The sequence below is a fragment of the Delphinapterus leucas genome, chromosome 17 (assembly GCF_059928025.1).
Source record: "Delphinapterus leucas isolate spDelLeu-1000000601 "Yukka" chromosome 17, BTC_Dleu_Yukka2, whole genome shotgun sequence".
In the NCBI taxonomy this organism is placed as follows: Eukaryota; Metazoa; Chordata; class Mammalia; order Artiodactyla; family Monodontidae; genus Delphinapterus; species Delphinapterus leucas.
In genome coordinates, this window is record NC_143145.1 from 15208585 (window position 1) to 15224381 (window position 15797).

A 15797-nucleotide genomic window follows, 5' to 3' on the forward strand; every position below is an offset into this window, starting at 1 on the left:
AAAAGGATGATGTTCCAGATAAGTGACTCTGGTAAAAATTTCACATTAAAGGAACTCTCAGATATTTCATGATATAAAAATATGAAAGATAAAATGCAAACTATTTCAGACTTAGAAAGGAGTGTGACAATTCACCAAGGCATAGAAAAGATGCTTGTTCCATATTGTAAGTTATATGATGAGAAAGAGAGTGCTAGCACGATTGAAGCAACTTTTGATCATTGAATTTTTTTTTACAAAGCATAAAACACTTTATTTCTCAGTGTTTCTAATATTTTAAATTACAGTGTAGTAAATAAACATCAGTTTTACTATTTAAAAACTTTCCCTATATAACTGCCAGTAAGAGAATTCATAATATTTTAGAAGAAAAAATTTTTTTAAGGTCACAGAACAGTTGTGATTTTTTCCATCAGTTATTCTTTGCTTTGCAGCTTGCATTGTCATTTTTATGTCCCCACACTATTGTGCAAAATGAGGACTGCCCATATTCTAGCATGTTTCACTTCAAAATTTCATATACATTTGAAAACTTATACATATTTTATTTATATTATTGCTTGAATACATTGATTTAAAAATATTTTTAGCATGCAGGTATCCTAAACCCGAGATTGCCATTGTGAAGCGAGTGAAGGAGGTATCATCAGCAGAGACCCCTGATAGTTTTGGTGTAGTACAATCTTGCAGTATTGATGGTTTGTCAGATGTTTAATGCAACTGGAAAAGCATCTATTTGACAGAACTTCTTGCTTGTTTGAAGTAGAATGCTTTGGTTATAGTGATAGTCTTTTTTTGTTGTTTGTTTGTTTGCATCACTGTTTTAGACTGTCTACAGAATATTTATTTTTATTATCTAACCCTAGACCTTGTGGATATGATCAACTAATAATTGCATGTTTAATTAACTGAAAGATTACATTTATGATCTTAACAAAAGACAAAATCACTTATATTTAATTATATTTAAATAACATTTTCAAAGTTGTTGAAATAACGAGAGCAAGTGAGACATAAGAAACAACAAAAATTATGAATATCTTTAGGATGAATGAGTAGGATAAAAGGACAGGGAAACCTTCAGAATATTGTAAAGAGAAACTGTGTTTAAGTAACTGAACTTTAGGAAAGTATATTTTAAGAGTATATTCTTGAATAGTTTGGAAGTCTTATGTAAGTTCACTTTAATGCCATTCATGAACTTTTTTCAGATTCAGTCTCCATGCAGCTTGATATCTAACTTCTGTTGCACGTTGTGATGGTGGTGGTAGAGGAGGAATTGTGTTAACTGAGTGTGTGTGTGTGTGTGTGTGTGTGTATGGGGGGGAGGAGAGGGAGAAATTAAAATATTGCAATAAATACTTCTCTGTCCATATTTTATTTTTGACTACTATTTAATATATATGCGTTGCCTAAGAAGTATAACACAATGTTTGGAAAGGAATAAGAAATATTTTATGGGCCAATTGAAATTTTGTAAGGATAAAGGATAAATATAACTCAGTTTTCTTAGGCTGTATATATAGTATCAAGAGCAGAAACTAAACTGTAAGAACCTCCAAGAAATGGAGAGGCATATAGTATGTGTGTACACACATACACACGTGTATATGCTAACATATTAGGGCAGTGCAAAAATCCCCCAGTTTGCTCTACTTTGCCAGTTCTAATGTAACTCTGAAGTTAAAAAGTTTAATCTAAGTGTGTATGCAGAAGTTAAGCATTTAATGAAAATGTCTTTTGAAGAAAAAAGTTTTAATTTTGGGTTATTCTGTAGATTGTTTAGTTAGTCCTCATTTTTAGGACAATGTAGGGAAAAAGGAATGATACTTATTCTATAGATAATGGCAAATGATATCACTAGGAGGTAAGGTGCTGCTGAGCAGTAACTAATCGTAGGATTTAACCTGTCAGCGATCAGCCTTTGAGACTCAGTCTTCAGTTATAACCCTACTCACTGTAGAGTGCTTCTTCATGAATGTTTAGGTGGTATGCCTCTTATTTTTTTTTTAAATCCTACTAGCTATATAATAAACAATAACTATAGAATCAGAATCTTAGAGCTAGAAGGTATGCAGAGACCCTAAACTCCTCATTTTATGTAACATGAAACTGAGATCTAGAGGATTTATGATATAGTCAAGATTTGGTGACTTGTTATATATTATACATGTATAGCAGGGCAGGGATTAGGGTCAAGGCTTTTGGATTTTTAGTTCAGTGCTCTTCACTGCAATAAATTTCTTCAGGGTTAGCAGGGGAGATTAGCGCTATACTATAGGGTATCCTGTTGTTCTGAAACCAGTAGAAACCATGTAATTTTCCCATTCGGCAAATATTTTATTTGTTAACCATAATAAATCAGTTGATTTCCTCTTCTTTCAACTTTGATGGATATTTTAAAATGATGTATATGAAAGGGAATAATATTTTAGGGGAGAAAAAAGGAATTTTAAAAGGTATTAGTATTTTAGTTAATGGCGTTTTTACTTCAATTTCAAATACTAATGCATGACCAATGTTTTGACAGTGTTTTATATATTCATATACAATTGATTCTTGGTTCTTTTATGTTTTCCCATTGAGAATTTACTCATTGAAAGAGAAGTAGAGCAAGAGAATGAGAATCTGGGTTCTAGACCAAGTTGTGTGGCCTTGAGTAACTCACCTAACATCCCTGGACCAAAGTGGCTGAATCTTCAAAATGGAGAATTAAGTCAGTATACTACCAAGTGGGCAAACTACTGGCATTTGGGCTGGATAATTCTTCATTATGAAGGGCTCTCCTGTGCATTGTAGGATGTTTAGAATCCCTGATGCTAGTAGCATTTCTCAGTCATTATCACATCCACAAACAACCCTGCATTTCCAGGCATTTTCCAGGGTGAGGTAGCATATTGAGAACCCCTGGCAGATTGTTTCTAAGGATCCTTTCAGCTCTAACATTCTGTGAAAGAATTTTTATTTGGGGAATGATTGAAAGGGAAAAAAGCAATGCACTGACTGAAAAATCTCTGCTCCTTCCTAATATTAAGCAATTTTATTTTAAAATGAATGTTTTCTGGGGATTTATGTCACCATACCCACAGATATACCAACCACTTATGATGTTCCAAGATGAATAATTTTTTTATAACTCACTTTAAGCTTTCCATCTATAATATAATGTATCCATGTTATGTATACTTAGTTATATGATTTTTAAATTTAATGTTATATAGTACTGTTTCTCCCTATACGTAATAAGTAAAAGTAACAAGATCTGACTCTTTTTTTTTCTTATTTTGGCCACACCGCGCAGCTTGTGGGGTCTCGGTTCCCCGTCCAGGGATTGAACCCAGGCCACGGTAGTGAAAGCGCCGAATCCTAACCACTAGACCATGAGGGAACGCCCCAGATCTGACTTTTTTTTTTAAAAGTTGTATTGTTGTTTTAATATCTTAGCCTTTAAAAAAAAAAAAGGAAAAGCATTATATATAGTAATTATTTGCCTTGTCTCTTTTCCTTTGGCATGAAGGAAGGGAAGGAATATAGTCTCTGTGTTAAGCAGTGTATATAATTACTCCAAATACACAGGTAAGATGTGTAAAAGCAACCACAAATCAATAGTATGTTTGATTATCCTAAAAAAAAAAAAAACTCCATGAGATGACAGACATAAGAGAAATAAATTACTGTACATCTAGTATTTACTATTTCTTAAGCCAGAGTTAAATAATTAACGGGTTACTACATTATTGAGGTTAATAAAGGTGATGATTAATTGGGTACTATCACCTTCCTCATTACTACTGGCCAACTCCTGTCCTCGACTGTTATACCACTGGACTGCCTCAGACCAGGAATTGGTTAGCTGCCCTTAAGTAAACTGGATCCCAGTCTAGGTTGCATTGAAGCCCCAGGCTGCATGTTACCTTCCCCTGAAGGTTAGTGAGGTGACAGTATTGCATGATCTAAGTAAAAATTTCTTTACTAAATAATGTACAAGTTGTAGTAAACTTTTAAATGCTAAATAAAATTACAAAATCATACTCAAATACTTTTTTTTTTGGTCTTAGCTAAGGCATGTATTTAAAAAATAATTTAAAAGTCCTTTTATAATTAATAGTCATTTTAAAAGACAAGACCTGTTAATTGAAATTTACTAAATTAAAAAGTTTTCAATTTCTAAAGTGTTTCATTTTTCAATTGGAATGTCAGTGTTTATAAGTATATTGCTTAGTCATATTAATTTGTTTCTTTTAAAAAATATTGCCTTGTAGCTTTATAAACCCTTCTTGGTGCATGTTTGAGTTTTTTGGCATTTAATATGATTTACTTTGCTTAAATTATTTTTCATACAGCATGGTTTGCATTTTAAGTTTGTTTTCTTTAATGTGTTATATATTTATTGTAAATTTAACTTTACCCGTTCGAACTCTTGGTTCTGTTAAAAGTCTAAGCAGTTATCTATTTAGAAATATGGGTAATTGAAACCTGTAATCCCCCAAACTGTTGTTTAAATGCAGCAGTTCCATCTCTGTTCTTTTCATAAATCTCTTTTTAGGTCAAATTGTGATTTGTGTTGCCAAAGCTACTTCCTCTCCTTTCTCAGGGAAGATTCTGGGGTGGGGCTTACAACAAATACTAGGTGGTCAAATGATCAGAAACTGCATCACGGGACACTTCAAGGGTATTGAGTTATTTGTAATTAAAGGAATAGTGCGTGCATTAAACTGTTCCTTTTATGTCATCTCAGGGTGATGTTGGCTTCCATACTTTTCTTGCTGTCTATTATAAATGATTCTCAATTTTTCCCTTGATTTGTGATCTTATATTGATGTTTATGTCCATGATAATAGACTGAAGTAAGTTACCACATTTAGAATTATCGTTGCTGTGAAAGCATATTGGAAACCAAGACCTTTCTTTTTGTTCTTTAGATTTTCTTTCATTTCAAGTTTGTATTTATACTTGTAAAGTATGGTTAAATTTAATGGAAGGTTTAACAATGAAAATGACAGATCATAGTTTTTAAAAAATTATTTATTTTAAAAATTGAAGTATAGTTGATTTACAATGTTGTGTTAGTTTGAGGTGTACAGCAAAGTGATTCATTTATACATATGTATACATCTATTCTTTTTCAGATTCTTTTCCCTTATAGGTTAAAATACTGAGTATAGTTCCCAAGAAATTATAATTTTTATTACATAATGTTATAGAACTCACTATGTCAAGGGGGGTAGTTTTGTTTTCCAGCACCACCTTTGTAAACGTGTTTTGTTTTATAGCGGAGGCTAAAATGAAGTGTAGGTGTTCCACTTACTTTCTTCTACTGAAGTATTTTGATTTTTTTTTTTAATTAAGGGTACTTTAATTAATTAATTTATTTATTTATTTATGTCTGTGTTGGGTCTTTCGTTTCTGTGTGAGGGCTTTCTTTAGTTGTGGCAAGCGGGGGCCACTCTTCATCGCAGTGCGCGGGCCTCTCACTGTCGTGGCCTCTCTTGTTGTGGAGCACAGGCTCCAGACGCGCAGGCTCAGTAGTTGTGGCTCACGGGCCTAGTTGCTCCGCGGCATGTGGGATCTTCCCAGACCAGGGCTCGAACCCGTGTCCCCTGCATTAGCAGGCAGATTCTCAACCACTGTGCCACCAGGGAAGCCCTTGATTTTCAATTTAAGATATATTTCTTAGTACAGTAACTTATTTAGAAAAGAAATACACTAGGCTTAGTTTATCCTAAAAGATATTTTAAAACCACTTGTCTATATTGGACTGAAGATTTTTTAAAAATTATTTTTAAGGGGAAATATAGTATTAAACTCCTTTGACCTGTCCTACCTATTTGTTGTATTGGAATCTTTTGCCACTTAAAATAACTTGGCAATTGATTGGGACCTGCAAATTTCTTTCAAGGATTTTGTTTTAATGACATTTTACCTATATTCCGAAAACATGAGAATATTTTTAGTACAGTATAACAATAAAAAAATTAAAATGTAGCAAGATGGGAGTAATTTAGCATACTTTTTCTGAGAGAAATTTTGCAAAATTTTAAAAATCCTTAAATGTATGCCCTTTTTTTTGGACTCAGTAATGCCACTTAAGAATCTACCATAAAGAACTTTCAGGGGAACATAAAAAGATTTAGGTATATGTTTGTATGAGTGTTATTTATAAATGTGAAAAAGAATAAAGAATAAATATCTAGTCATAGGGGATTAAACTACTATGTATCATATGATGAAATAAAATACCACCAATACAATTATTGCCTTAAAAAATTTAAGGGGGAAATATTCACCACATAGTGCTTTGTGAAAATGGCAGAACACAATTTTCTGTATACCTCTCTATAGAAAAAAGATTGAAGGATAATACATCAAAATGTTTATTTCTGATAAATTATAGGTAGTTTGAAGGTTTTTTTTGGTTTGTTTTTCTGAGTCTCATTAACTTTCTACAATAAAGGTATATAACCTTCTTAGTTGAAAAGTGTAACTTATTCATTTAGATAAACCAAAGGAATTTAGTATTTTAAATGTTATTTTCTAATTTTTACTTAAAAATCACTCTTGTTAAAAAACTCAACATCATCATCCTTTTCATATACATAATATGAATAAATATTTATGTGTGAATTATATACGTGTGTATGTAAATATGGCTTACTTAATGTAAGATGTTTGCAGTAAATTCCTATGGTTTTTTTTTTTTATTAATGGAGGCTGTACAGTATTTGGGGGTTCTTTTGGTGTCTTCATTTCATTTTTTTTTAATTTTATTTTTTATTGGGGTATAGTTGTTTTACAATGTAGTGTTAGTTTCTGCTGTACAGCAAAGTGGAGTTCCCTGTGCTATACAGCAGGTTTTTGTAAGTTATCTATTTTATACATATTAGTGTATATATGTCAATCCCAATCTTTGTTATATCCAAATTGATATAACAATCAATTTTGACTGAAAAGCACAAAGGCACAAGGCATTTTATGGCCAGGTTACAGGTAGTTGTTCTATTCCCAGTGGCTCTATTCTAAAACTTGCATGTTGTATATTCCTGAAAAGCACAATTTAAAAGAATTTTCCTACTTTATTCTAAGCATTAATATAAAAGGTAAATTTTAGTATGTTTATAGCACTGATAAAAGTATTTGAATATATGTTACATTTTAGTTATGAAGGATTCTAAGACATTTTGGTAAAACCTAGTAGGAATTTTCCAGGATTAAAACAAATGTGAGGGGCTTCCCTGGTGGCACAGTGGTTAAGAATCTGCCTGCCAATGCAGGGGACACAGGTTCAAGCCCTGGTCCGGGAAGATCCCACATGCCGAGGAGCAGCTGAGCCCGTGCGCCACAACTACTGAGCCTGCGCTCTAGAGCCTGCGTGCCACAGCTACTGAAGCCCACGCGCCACAACTACTGAAGCCCACGCACCTAGAGCCCGTGCTCCGCAAAAAGAGAAGCCACCGCAATGAGAAGTCCACACACGCAACAGAGAGTATCCCCCGCTTGCCGCAACTAGAGAAAGCCCACGCGCAGCAAAGAAGACCCAGTGCAGCCAAAAAATAAATAAATAAAAATTTTAAAAAATAGTAAATAAAACAAATGTGAGGTTTAAAATGGTGATATTTGTTCTTCTATGATTAGAGGTCATTGAAATAGTGTAGTATAGGCTTGATTGTAGGAATTCTGTCGCAAATGTATGTCTTGGGAAAAACTGCTTCTTAATCTTACCAATCAAAAAATTATTACTGTTTATTTTTCACCACAGGAAAAAAAAATCTGATTGGAATTCAGCTTAAATTAGAGCCTACAGTTAGCTAATTTCCTTTCTCACCAGATGCCATTTTAGGTTTAAAAAAAAAAAAAGACAATGATAAACAATGGTCAGGAATTTATTTTAAAATAAGCTTTTAGAACATGGCCTGGGGATTTGGAAACCTTTAGATCTGTGTCCTACAGCAAAGCCTGGGAACCTCTGGCATAGCTGGAGATAATAACTGTTCATCTGGTTTTCCCATAGTGCTTAGCAGTGTGTATATATTAGGAGCTATCTGTGTGCACAGTGGAGTCTGATCCAAAGGTATCAAGTTTAGACTACCTGATGACTAATCAAAAAAGAAATACAGTAGCGGGACTGAAAAAAACCATGTCCCACCAACTCATTTGCCCAGATCTAGGAAGTCTCTTTCTTGTGTGGCCTTCTCTGAGGCTCCCTTCAAAAACTCTCTCTCTCCCTCCATTTTTAAAAAAAATCTCTACATTTGTTCCTCATCTGTTTTTCTTACCTTGCTCTGTTTCTCATTTCTCCCTTTGTCTTTCTCTTCCTAATCCAACTTCCCCCCTTTTTAAGTGAATATAGTATAAAACAAATATTATATACTTATATTTATATAATAAAATATAAAAAGCTGCTGTATTAAATATATTTTTATTCCTGAAATAGGAGAAAAAAGCCTTAATTTGTGTTTTGTTCTCTCTTCTGATTTTTATGTGACAGTGACCCTCAGTTTTATATCTCCTAAATAGATAATAATTGAGCATTAAAATGATGATTCTGATGCACTATAATATTCCAATTCATCAAAGAAGTATTTCTTTTTAAAGAATTCAATATTACTTAGGTAGTAACAGTATTTTATAAGCTACATCAGTTCTCTGGTTGCTTTAGTTAACTAGAAAACTAACTGGAATACCTCATTCTTTGTACATTCTAAAAAATTAGAATTTCATTTAATAAAAGTAAAATTGCTTTAAATGTTTTAAACTGTTTTCTCTAATCTTCCTGGGTTACTGAAGCAAAATAAAATGTTGAAAGCGTTGAAAATTTTTATATTTAAACATGGAAAGTACTTTCTTATGTTTTCAGGATTTGTAATGAATATCTTAAGTGCTTTTTAATTCGGAAAAGATTTGTCTATACAATAATTGAATATACTTATGTTCTCAAGGACAGATCAGAAGGAGAGATAGTCCCACTTAAAATAATTTTTATTTGATTTGGTATGGTATAAATTAGCAGTTTGCAAGAACTGTCTTATTTACTGTTCCTCCAGCAAAGACTTTTAACTGTGAAATCAAAAGAAAAAAAAATTTATTTGTAAATACTATCTCATAGACACATACAGATAATTTTCCTAATCTATATGTTTCTAAACATGGAACTCTGTTAAGCACAACTTCTCCTTCAAACAATGAGAAATATCAGAAAGGGAAAAATGTAAGGAAGTCTGGATGTTAGTTATATTTTGCCAGTATTGTGAATAAACACACTTTGGGAAAGCAGAACAGTTATCATTACATTAAAATTTTTTCTGATTGTGTTCATGAGGGGTATTGGTCTGTAGTTTTCTCTTTTTTGTAATTTCTTGGTTAGATTTTTTTTTTTTTTTTTTTTTGCGGTACGTGGGCCTCTCACTGTTGTGGCCTCTCTCGTTGTGGAGCACAGGCTCCGGACGCGCAGGCTCAGCGGCCATGGCTCATGGGCCCAGCCTATCCACGGCATGTGGGATCTTCCCGGACTGGGGCACGAACCCGTGTCCCCTGCATCAGCAGGTGGACTCTCAACCACTGCGCCACCAGGGAAGCCCTCTTGGTTAGATTTTATATTTAGGGCTATTCTGGCCTCATAAAATGAGTTGGGAAGTATTTCCTCATTTTCTGTTTTTCTGAAAGAGATTATAAGTTTGTCTAGGGTTGGTGTTTGCTCTTCATTAATATTTGATAAAACTCATTAGTGAAACCATCTGGGCCTAGAAGGTTTTTAGTGTGAATGTTATGGAAAGGTGCTTGGTAACACATTTGATTTTGCTACTAAATAGAACTGTTCAGATTTTTGTTTCATCTTATATCAGTTTTAGTAAGTTGTATTCTTCAAGGAATTTGTTCATTTCATCTAAGTTGTTGAATATGTTGGCATAAAGTTATTTGTAATATTCTCATTTTAATGTCTGTAGGATATGTAGTGACGTCCCCTGTTTCATTCCTGATATTAGTAATATGTGTTCTCTCTTTCTTGATTGGTGTACCTAAGGGTTTTTAAATTTTGTTGATCTTTTCAAAGAACCAACTTTAGGCTTTGTCTATTTTCTTTATTGTTTGTTTTTTATTTCATTGATTTCAGCTCTTTTTGTTATTATTTCCTTCTTTCTGCTACTTACTTTTGGTTTCCCTTGTTCTCTTTTTCATAGCTTCTTAAGATAGTGCCATAGGTTATTCATTTTAGCCCTTTGTTTTTAATATTAGTACTTAAAACTAGAAGTTTCCCTCTAAGCATTCATTTAGCTGTTTTGACAAATTTTGATATGCTGTATTTTCATTGTGATTCAGTTTGAAAACTATTTTCTGATTTCCTTTTTGATTTCTTCTTTGGCCCATGTATTTAGAAGATGTTATTTAATTTCTAAATTTTTTTCCTAGATACCTTATTGTTATGGGTTCCATTTTGGTCAGAGAACATATTCTTTACAACTTTAATCATTAATTTATTAACACTTGTTTTGTGGATCAGCATGTGGTCTATCTTGATGAATGTACCATCTACAATTGAAAAGAATATGCATTCTGTAGTTGTTGAGTGTAAATGTTTAAATATCAGTTGAATCAAGGTGGTTGGTAGTGTTCAGATAACGTGCTTTTTACTGCTATTTTCCCCTAGTGTTCTATCAGTTACTGAGAGAGAAGCTTTTGTATCTCCAAGTGTGATTGTGAAAATGTTTATTTTCCCTTTAATTCTGTCATATTTTGCATCATGCATTTTGGTTTTTGTTTGTTTTTCTTTTTCTTTTGGTTGCACTGGGTCTTCGTTGCTGCGCATAGGCTTTCTCTAGTTGCTGCCAGCAGGGACTACTCTTCATTGCAGTGCGCCGGCTTCTCATTGTAGCAGCTTCTCCTGTTGCACAGCACGGGCTCTAGGGGCACAGGCTTCAGTAGTTGCAGCATGCAGACTCAGTAGTTGTGGCACGCGGGCCCTAGAGCTCGCGGGCTTCAGTAGTTGCAGGACGCGGGCTCAGTAGTTGTGGCTCATGGGCTTAGTTGCTCCACAGCATGTGGGATCTTCCCAGACCAGGGATTGAACCTGTGTCCCCTGCATTGGCAGGTGGATTCTTAACCATTACGCCACCAGGGAAGTCCGCATCATGCATATGCATAAACAAATTGTTATTATGCCTTTTGATGAATTGACTCTTACCATTTTGAAATGTCCCTGGTTCTGGTAATACTGTCTGTAAGTCTACTTTATCTGTTATTAATATAGCCACTCCAGCCTTTATAAGCTTACTGTTTGTATAATGTATTTTGTACCATTCATTTACTTTCACCCTATTAAAGTGTAATTCTTGCAGATATCATATAGTTGGGTCTTAATTTTTTTATCCATTTTGACAATCTGTGCCTTTTAATTGGATTGTTTAGTCCATTAACATTGAAAGTAATTACCGATATAGTTGGATGTAGGTTTACTATTTTACTATTTGGTTTCTGCTTGTCCCTCTGTTTTTTGTTCTTCTGTTCTCATTTCCTGCATTCTTTTGACTTAATATTTTTTGGAATTCCCTTCACATTATTTATTTAGCTTTCTAACTATGTCCTTAATGCATTTTGTCTATATGTATGGTTGCTCTAGGAATTGCAAATATGCATTCGTAACTGTTTTCAGACTGCTTAGAGCTAATACCACTTAGAGCCTTGTACCACTTCATATACACTGTAGAAATATTGCAACCATATTTACAAATTGGTCCATTTGTAACCTCCTTCATGCTTTGATGTCATATGTATTACATCTACATATGTTATAAACTCCACAAGGCAGTGTTGTAATTTTTGCTTTGGACAATCAGGTTTACTTAAATTACTAGGAAAAAGGAAAAAAGTAGTTTTTTATATTTATTCAGTATTTACCATTTCTGATGCTCTTCATTCTTCCCTGAAGATTTTACTTTCCACCTGGTATTTCCTTCTGTCTGAAGAAGTTTCTTCTGCATTTCCTGTTTTGCAGATTGGCTGGCAACACATTTTTTCATAGTTTTAGTTTAACTGAGGTACAATTTGTCTTCATTCGTGAAGGATAAGGATATTTTTCTGGATATGCAATACTGGACTGACAGCTTTCTTTTTCTTTCCGTATATTCAAATCATTGTTTTCCTTTACTTCATGTGTCATTTTTTTTCCTGACTGCTTTCAATATATTTTTTTCTTTGTCATTGGTTTTCTTTATATTTATCCTACTAGGGGTTCACTGAACTTCCTGAATCTTTTGAAATTTTTGTCTTCCCCCCAACTTTGAGAAAGTTTTAGCCATTATTTATTTTAAAAGATTTTTTGGTCCTTTTCTTTCTCCTCACCTTCTGGAACTCCAGTTATGCATATATTGACCTTTTGATATTTAGCCACAGGGCCCTGAGACTCTGATTTACTGTTTTTCAGTCCTTTTATTCTCTTTTTCAGATTGGGTAATTTTACTGATCTGTCATTATGTTCATTAATTGCTTCTTCTATCACTTTCATTATGTTTTTAAGCCTATCCAGTTAATTTTGAAATTTCAGATATTGAATATTTCAGTTATGGAACTTCAGTTTGTTTTTTATCATTTCTATTTGAGCATTTTTATTTTTATATCTTCGAATATAATTTTAATTACTACTTTAAATTCCTTGTCTGCTATTTCTAACATTTGAGTCACTTTAAAAAAAATTGAAGTATAGTCGATTTACAATGTTGTGTTAGTTTCTGGTGTACAGCAATGTGATACAGTTGTACATACATATGCATATTTGAGTCACTTTTGAATTGGTCTCTGTCTATTGTTTTTTATCCTGAAAATGGGTCAGGTTTTACTGTTTGTGAAGTAGTTTTGGATTGTATCCTAGTCATTGCTATGATTATTATGTTGCAGAGACTCTGGATTGTGTTTCATTCTTCTGAAAAATATTGACTTTTGTTTATTTGTTTTAGCATGCAGTTAATTGTTAGGCTCAAATTGCAAACTCTGTCTCTTGGGCTGCAGCTCAAATCTTCAGTTATTTTACCTTTAACTGAGATTTTTGGAGTTTTCCCTGCACAAGCGTGGTTTACAGGTCAGCCATATATTTGAACCAAATGTGTATACAGAACTTAGGGCTCCTCCTTTCTGACTTTATTCTTTCCAGGATTCCCCTCTCAGTTTCCAACGGCTTTGGTTACCTTGCACCCTGCCCACTACTTCTTTTTTTTTTTTTTTTTTAACATCTTTATTGGAGTACAATTGCTTTACAATGGTGTGTTAGTTTCTGCTTTATAACAAAGTGAATTAGCTATACATATACGTATATCCCTATATCTCCTCCCTTTTGCGTCTCCCTCCCTCACACCCTCCCTATCCCACCCCTCCAGGTGGTCACAAAGCACGGAGCTGATCTCCCTGTGCTATGCGGCTGCTTCCCTCTAGCTATCTATTTTACATTTGGTAGTATATATAAGTCCATGCCACTCTCTCACTTCGTCCCAGCTTACCTGTCCCCCTACCCGTGTCCTCAAGTTCATTCTCTACGTTTGTGTCTTTCCTGCCCCTAGGTTCTTCAGAACCTTTTTTTTTTTTTGAGATTCCATATGTATGTGTTAGCATACGATATTTATTTTTCTCTGACTTACTTCACTCTGTGTAACAGTCTCTAGGTCCATCCACCTCACTACAAATAACTCAATTTCATTTCTTTTTATCTGCCCACTACTTCTTTAGGCCAGAAAGACTGAAGTTTTTTTATTAAGAGTTTTACTTGGTCTACATGTTGTGGATTAGGCCAGAAGCTGTGTTAAATGGATAACTCATTTAGTTCCATTCTTTCTTCTAAGTGTTGATTCCTCTCCAGAATCAACCTACTTTTGGTCATTTTCCAGTGCTTTCAAATATTTATTTATAGTTATAGTTATTCTGTGCAGGAGGATTGGTCTGATAGAAGATTATTCAGCCAGTATTGGAAGTAGAACCAGGATTTCTTAAGCTAAAAATGGTTGGAGAATATGGTGTGGTGATGTACAATCTTAATAGTCATCTTATTTTAAAATATTTAGAAAAGAAGAGAGAAATTATGATGCATGTAACACATACATACACACATAGAGTAACTGAAAGAACTGGTTTTTCTAACTCCAAATTCTGCTTAATAAAACAGTAGATTAGAATACATTTCCATGTAAGTGTACATAGTTTACCATATGTCAGAAGAAAAATTTTACGGTTAAGATATATATGTATGGAAATAAAACTTTGGGGTTTATTATGACTGTTTTCAGGGAGGTTAAATTGGCAGCCATGACATTTTAAAACTTGCATAGATTGCTGAAACCTTGGGCTCTTTCCAAGATTGAGTTTTGCTGTGTGTTATACATCTAATGTTTTTAACTTCTTTTTATTTAATTATTTTTAAATTTTATTTATTTTATTGGTTTTATTTTTGGCTGCATTGGGTCTTTGTTGCTGCTCGTGAGCCGTCTCTAGTTGCAGTGAGAGGGGGCTACTCTTCGTTGCTGTGTGCGGGCTTCTCATTGCGTGGCTTCTCTCGTTGCAGAGCATGGGCTCTAGGCTTGCGGGCTTCAGTAGTTGTGGCACGCGGGCTCAGTAGTTGTGGCTCGCGGGCTCTAGAGTGCAGGCTCAGTAGTTGTGGCGCACGGGCTTGTTGCTCCATGGCCTGTGGGATCTTCCCGGACCAGGGCTCAAACCCGTGTCTCCTGCGTTGGCTGGCGGATTCTTAACCACTTCGCCACCAGGGAAGCCCTTTAACTTCTGATATGTATTTTATTTTCTTTCAGTTAATGTAGTAAAGAAGATAATTTATAGTGTCAGAATCCTCAAACTGATCAATTTATGATTCACAATTTTTTATAGATACTTTCCAATAAAATTTTCACTTTCTAGGAAATGTTCCTTTCATATTTACTCTTATTACTCCTTGGGTTCTCTATGATGCAGGAGGCAAAAATCTGTGCTTTGATTTTACTTTAATCTCTGTGCCAGTGGTTTTCTTCCCTGCTTTTTCTCCTTTACATTATATTTCTTTCTCTTTCTCTATCTTTAAAAAAAATTATTTTTCATTACCTTTAATTTTTTAATCCTTATGTGTACTTGGAAAGACAGATTAGGAATATTGGTTACATTATTTGATTTTTTTTTTCCTCTTTACCGCTACACGTTATACATTTGCCTAGCCCTTGTCCTTTTGTCTTAGGAGTTGTAAAATATTTTAAATATTTTGCTCAATATGTAAGGAATTTGAAGAAGTAAAAGCAAGGACTCTGTATATTCTCATTATATTGGGAAGGTCCTGCTTGTTGAATTTTTAGGTATTTCAGGATGTTCCAGTCAACTGACAAGGACTTCTCCTCACAGTGTCAGAACTGAGTGATGATGAGAGTAATGCAACTAGGAAATAGTTCTGGTATGTAACCACTTTTGCATGTTTACTTCCCCAGAAAACTCTGTGGAAGTACAGTGGTATCTTATATTTCTTGTTAAAAATTTGGAAAACTATTTGCATGCTTTCAAAGTAGATTTTGAAGTAACAGTGCTAGTCGAAGAATGGAAAGTATATTCTAAGCAGATGTAAAATTCTACGAAGTTTTAGGATATCTTCATTTCTTAACTGTTCTAAAAAAGGAAAAACAAAACTTAAACTTGCATTCTTAGAACTTTCTGAATAATTCAGTAATTGCCTAAACTCTAGGTTTTAGCGTATTTCTTATTGTAAAGCCTTTATGATACTATATGCTTTTTTAGTAAAGTAACATTTACAAATATGAATCATACTCCTTTTTATATAGCTTATTAATGGA

General features: G+C 33.8%; 1 protein-coding gene across 10 annotated transcripts in view; it reads left to right on the forward strand.

Moving 5' to 3' along the window:
* The window catches only part of TMEM65 (transmembrane protein 65), an 86805-nt gene that overhangs the window by 14825 nt on the left and 56183 nt on the right, over nucleotides 1-15797 (forward strand). The window contains exon 1 of one of the 10 annotated variants that reach the window (XM_089898752.1): nucleotides 716-15403. The exons of the other annotated variants lie outside the window; for them this stretch is intronic. Coding sequence (XP_089754878.1) covers nucleotides 15370-15403 — 34 coding nt within the window. The 5' untranslated portion in view covers nucleotides 716-15369. Of the gene's footprint in view, nucleotides 1-715; nucleotides 15404-15797 lie in introns of those variants that run through there. 10 annotated transcript variants of the gene reach the window in all.